At 35.3% G+C, this 6,000-nt stretch overlaps 1 protein-coding gene across 1 annotated transcript; it reads right to left on the reverse strand.

Annotated features, from left to right (window-relative positions):
* Positions 1-7: 7 nt before the first annotated feature.
* LOC136207480 (uncharacterized) lies at positions 8-4,713 on the reverse strand. The gene is made up of 10 exons (XM_065998733.1): positions 4,516-4,713; positions 4,305-4,409; positions 3,880-4,178; positions 3,259-3,343; positions 2,956-3,141; positions 2,701-2,868; positions 2,366-2,581; positions 1,484-1,655; positions 1,207-1,378; positions 8-665 (listed from the first exon to the last, which is right to left on the reverse strand). The coding sequence occupies exons 1-10, from the start codon at positions 4,636-4,638 to the stop codon at positions 479-481; spliced, it is 1,713 nt and encodes a 570-aa protein (XP_065854805.1). The 5' UTR covers positions 4,639-4,713; the 3' UTR covers positions 8-478.
* Positions 4,714-6,000: the final 1,287 nt, after the last annotated feature.

Genomic DNA, 6,000 nt, shown 5'->3' on the forward strand with positions numbered 1-6,000 from the left:
GACCTTATTAATAAAGCTGCAATTGAAATGCTCGTGCTACATCTTCAATCTGTACAGTATATCTCCACATGTTTCATGTTCATTACATGGTCAAGATTGTTCCCATATTCAAATTGTTGGATACCTTATCTTAGCCCTATATTACCTGTACAGCCAAAAGTAAACATCTTCCCAAAATCACGAGCTCTTTCTAGGGATTGTTTTCTCATTCTTTTCTTTCCTGGAAATATTAGAACAAAATTGAAATTCCATGTTCATGATAAAGATTGATTAAGAAATACTTGATAATGATATTTCTGCGGATCCTACTGCTGCTGCTCATATATCTGCAAATATGTCTCCGATAGCGCAACCACTTGAGAATTTGTGTTGCTGACACGACTTGATTTTAGGGTTTTATATGATCTAGAGTCGTGTGAAAGGCGCACCACACTTGATATGATCTAGAAGTTGAGAGCATGCGAAATTCACCATCCAGTCAGCAAATTGATTTTCGCCGGTAAGTTTTAAAAGTCTTAAAATATAGTAATCCAATGAAACAAATTGAAAAACTTAAAAAGCCTTGTTTTTCCTTGTACATTTGCAAATATATCTGCAAATATGTCTCCGATAGCGCAACCATTTGAGGAAGAGTTTCTGAAACATGCAGATCCTGCATTTCGTACCTGCGAAACAAAATACAAATGTTACTCTGTGTACTAGCTTTGTTACATGAAAACAGAAATTGAAACAGAAACGAATACAATATTTGTAAAAAGTTGTAGGAAACGGAAACATGGGGAATGTGCAACTAACAAAAATATATGGTTATATCTATAAATTTTTCAAAAATAATGTATTTTTAATTTTTAAATATATCTAGATTAAGAAAATTACATACAAGTTATGTAACAGAGGGGGGTGGGGGCGGAAGGACATTTTCAGTTCAAGAACTTGTAGAAGCTACAAAATATTAGGGATTTACTGAACATGTGTTTAGATTAGGATTGATTCACTCCTAGGAAACGAGCTTCCAAATTTTAAGAAACTGAGTTTCCAATTTCTTTGAATTACAGAGAAAACGTGACCAAAACATTTTGCACAAGTTTCCAAGGAGTTTCGGTTTCCGGAACCTTTTGGAAACATGAAACACTTTAAAATTGACGTCTTCTACAACACAGTAGATAGATAGTTATTGCAAAATCCACAATTAGGGAATAGAAGTACCATAGTTCTTCAGATTTCCGCTGAACAAAAACTCTGTATAACCCCTCCTTGGGTTTTCCATCACGAACAATATTCGCTATTAAATCATACTTTGATCGCAGTCTCTCTTTCTCTTTAGGCGTTGGAAGAGGAATATAATCTTTCAGTTCCAAATTCTTCACAGGAAAGTTGACTGCAATGTTAAAAATCAATTAGCATAAAGTTGTGCATACTAAAATAATGTCCAAGCCATTGTAATTGAATCAAGATCCATAATTCAAATCCCAATAAAGCTCACCTAAGGTTGGATTCTTCTCAATAAAAAAGTTGTTCTTCTTAAACCGCTGCATGTGGAGAATTAGATATTGTGGCAATCTAGTCACTCTGTATTTCATTCGGGCTGCACGAGGGCGGACAACTTCAGTAACCGTCTCACCATCAAATTTCTTCAAAATGTTGAACAGAGGAACCTAAGAGCAAAAAAATAAATATAAGCTTTACTCACTTAAGAAAAACAGAGCATATGAGTGAATAATAGAAAAGGGGCTGCAAGTAGAAAAATCAAGCCCTTCAAAATGCCAACAATAAAGCATACAAAATTTTAAAAACAATCAATTTACCAGGGTTTAATTTTCCCTAAACCCAATCCTATAATTACTTGAGCTCTCCCAAATGTGGTTTGTATCAGCAAATCACTAGAACTTTAAGATTCTTATTCGCAGATATTTATTCAACACCTAAAGAAATTCTTAATTCCAGATTAAGCAAGGACGTCTAGCATGTCATAACCCATAGTTTTAAAAGGCGAAAGGCGAGTCAAGGCGACAAGGGCAAAATATGGCCTTGAGGCGAGGCGAGAGGCGACGGCCTTCCGCACGTGAGGCGACAAAAAATTAGAAAGTCAAATAAAATTAAATTAACTCAATAACTAGTAGTACTTAAGGATAGTTTAATTTCTAAACTTGTAAACCAAAATAACTTAAAAAAGGGCTAATTCTTATATCAAAATAGCATAATATCAAAATAGCAATCGAGTCCTTGAGTTTTTATGTTGCAATCAGTTCATTGCAAACATATATCCACCAAAATACTTCACTGCTAGGTGCTAACTATGATATGAAACGATCATAGGAAGAGGAATTCAAGCAAATTTCTCAATCCCCTAAACCAACCATAGTACCTGGGGTATTATATTCTTTTCCATCACATCTTTAAACAGAGGCGGTGGAGGCAAATCCAGTCCAAGCATCAAGAATGGCATTCTAGAAGTTTCTGCAACAACGCCATGTCCATTTCCACCATCAGTACCTTTTTTAATGCCATTTTGGTCCTCACCATTTTCTTTGTCATCAGCAACAGCACTACGAGGAACCTCTTTCACAACCTCCAACTCCCCCTAAATCACCAAAACTATTTAGGTAAGAATAGAACAGCCAAATAATTGACAAGTAAAACTGTATGAACCATTTTACTGTACTACATCAAATATTATTAGCGAAGAGAGAAAGGAACGACCTGAAAGCACTCATAAATGATACTAGTGTTTTTCTTTGAAGTTTTGAGCTCTGCATGTAGTGTATTAAGAAGCCATGCCATGAATTCTAAAGGATCAGACTGTTGTCCTATGCGAAACCTTTTTTTGCTAACTTTCATAACAGCCTGGAGAAATTCATGAGGACTCACCTGTAAGTTAGAACAAAAGAAACGCTCAAAACATAAAACTACTAGCAATAAACAGCAACTCCAATGATACAATCATAAACATCAAACCTGTCCTTTAAAGTTCCTAGCATGCCATATCTTCCGTGTAAGTTCCCCAAACCTATGAACAAGAGGAGATTTGCAATGCTGATAGTTTTCAGGGATAAGAAAAAAATTCCTTAAGGATGTAACTCTCATTAGAGACTGAATTGTAACATTAACAAAATCAGTCTCTTTAATGTTATTGAGGCCCACCTGAAATTTTTCAAAATCAAAGAATAAAGTTAACACTGTTCAACTACAGGAATTGGCATCATACAACACATGCATGTAGTATATAAGGAATCAGTGTAGAAGAGTGAGTATGAGTACCATTCCAGGAAGATAATCAGATCCATCAAGGGCTCTTGACCACTGCCTGTTTTTGTCAATTTGTTCAACTTGATCCCTTCTAAACCTGCATAAAGGATACCCTTAAACATCAAGAACATGGTGCTTAAAGTCCTTCCATATATCCAGGCAATCTTATTATGTCAATAAGATGTCAGAAATAAAACATTTCAGAACCAAATGACCATTTCAAATTAGTTTGTTACAAAATAAATAAACACTATACAACCACATAAAAAAGAGCTTGTTGTTTTATTAATTTTTTGCCAGGATGCACCAAGGATCCAAATCATTTAGCATTATTCATTTTAACCTTTGAAACAACTTCAAATTTTGCTGTTTTAGCATTGAATCCAATATTAGCTGACAGCTCAAAATTTTTTATATGAAAGCAAACAAATGAATTGATACAGGGGATTCCGAGCAGCGGATTATCGTGTCATAAATATGATCTATATCCCACATGATTGTACATAATATAAATGCAACCAAAAACAGAAATTGTCCTGTAAATCGCGTAAACGTGTCAAAAATTGAGAGCCGAGCATACAAAAATCTATAACCCCAGAAGACATACACACAACAAGAAAGTGAGAGACAGACCTTGGGTTCAGAACATGGCGTATATCATCCAGAGACGGGTCAATAATTTCATAACCATCAGGAAGGCAGTAAACTTTCTCAGTCTCAAGATTGATGTAGACATGGTGTCCAGCTTCAAGGCTGTGAGTATACGCATGCGATTTCCTCCCTCTCCCTTGGTAATACTTCCCGCAGACCAAACAAGCATATACATCGGCCGGCGGTGCAATATTTACCGTCTCGCGCCTTCTGTGAATCGCTACACAGAAGAGAAATGCAATGGGGCGGGAAACGGCGGAGGAAATTTTCCTTCTAGAAACCTGAAAAATAGAATAGCAGGGAAAGACTAAATGATAGCTCTGACATCGGCTCCAAGGGGACTTCGATTTCAAACGTTCGCAAACCTATGTCGGAGTTTATAAATCGGCCGGCGGTATGATATTTACCGTCTCGCGCCTTCTGTGAATCGCTGCACAGGAGAGAAATGCAATGGGGCGGGAAACGGCGGAGGAGGAATTTTTTCCTTTGATCAATTTTGTCATTGTACAGACCTGAAATAAAAATAGCAGAGAAAGACTAAATGAAGAGAAAGACTAAATGAATTTTTTTTCTTTTTTTTCTTTTTTCTTAAGCAATAGGGGATGCACGGGTTGTTGCCTGATCAACATCGTCAGAATTTCGAAGGGACAAAAGTATTTCTGCTATTTCAAGCAAATCACCGTCTTCCGCTACATTTTCCGGCATTGGTGCAGCAGGGGCAGATATTGGTTTTCCTGCCATTAAGCAGGCGGTTTCGAAAGCGTCCCTACATACACGGATATCGTTGCCTTGCTAGATGGTACATAAAACGAGTTGCGTTCCTGCGAAAATAATAATTTATAGGGTGCCCTGTGAAAATAATAATTTATAAAAAAAATTATAAAAGAATCTAATCCTATTTACTCTGCCAAATTTGGAGAATTGGAGAGATTGGGTTACTATTTGTTAATATATGATATATCAGGGGAGATTGGGTTACCATTTTTAAATAAATGATATATTAGGGGAGATAGGGTTACCATTTGTTAAAACAATGCAACGTAAACTTATTTGGGTAAATTACATCCATGGCCACTGAACTTTATCAATTTCTATATTATGGCCATTGAACTTCATTTTTTTATCGGTATGGCCACTGAAGTTAACACATTTTAACCCTGATGGCCACTCAATTTTAACTAATTTCTCAAAATGACCGTTAATGACCGTTAACGACCTCAAAATGAAAATATTCAAGAATTAAAGTTGTTCAGAACGATATTTATCATGAAACCACATTTTTTATTTTCAAAAATCACAATTTTTGTAGTTTTCTCTCTCTAAAAATTCACTTTCTCTCTTCTAACCAAACAACACCGAAATGACCTCAAAACGAAAGTTTTCAAGAATCAAACTTCCTTCGAATATTATTAACGCTTTGGATTTTTTTATTTTTAGCCGACAACGGTCGTTTTGAAGCGTTAAGTGGCCACCGGTGTTAAAAAAGTGTAAAGTTCAGTAGCCATTTGTTCTACTTATATTTTTCCAAATCAGTGTACCATTTGTTCCAACATAATACTTATATTGTTCTAATAAAAAAATGTTTTATTTCTTTTCTTTAAAATACATTTTTACGACATTTCTAGCCTCGTTTTTTGAAAATTTTTATACTATTAGACTCGTCAAAATTAGACGGTTATTTTAAGGTCCCTGAAGTTCAAGTAAAAAAAATTTCGGTAAACGGAATCCGTGGGGTGTTTGGTGAGAAAAAAATGTCCAGAAAATTCTCAAAAAATTCCAGAAAATGTAAAACATTATTCTAAGAAACTTTAATTCTTGGGTCGAAGCTGGATTTCTTACGATTTAGTTCCAATAAAACTTTTTCCTTAATTTTATCCATTTTAAGAAATTCCGTAAGGAAATTTTTTTTACTGGGACTAAACCGTAAGAAACCCCGCTTCGGCCCAAGAATTAAAGTTTCTTAGAATAATTATTTACATTTTCTGGAATTTTTTGAGAATTTTTTGGACATTTTTTTCTGACCAGAAAACACCCCAGGCATTCCGTTTATCGGAATTTCTGAACACTTTCGTTTTGAGGTCATTTCGGTGTTGTTTGGTTAGA

Source organism: Euphorbia lathyris, chromosome 9 (assembly GCF_963576675.1).
Source record: "Euphorbia lathyris chromosome 9, ddEupLath1.1, whole genome shotgun sequence".
Lineage (NCBI taxonomy): Eukaryota > Viridiplantae > Streptophyta > Magnoliopsida > Malpighiales > Euphorbiaceae > Euphorbia > Euphorbia lathyris.

Excerpts from the sequence above, each read along its gene's own strand:
- LOC136207480 (XM_065998733.1), bottom strand. The coding sequence starts at position 4,638 with ATGGCAGGAAAACCAATATCTGCCCCTGCTGCACCAATGCCGGAAAAT. Across the intron at positions 2,869-2,955 it reads CTAGGAACTTTAAAGGACAG|GTGAGTCCTCATGAATTTCT; the intron begins GTTTGATGTTTA and ends TCTAACTTACAG. Across the intron at positions 666-1,206 it reads CGGAAATCTGAAGAACTATG|GTACGAAATGCAGGATCTGC; the intron begins GTACTTCTATTC and ends TTTGTTTCGCAG.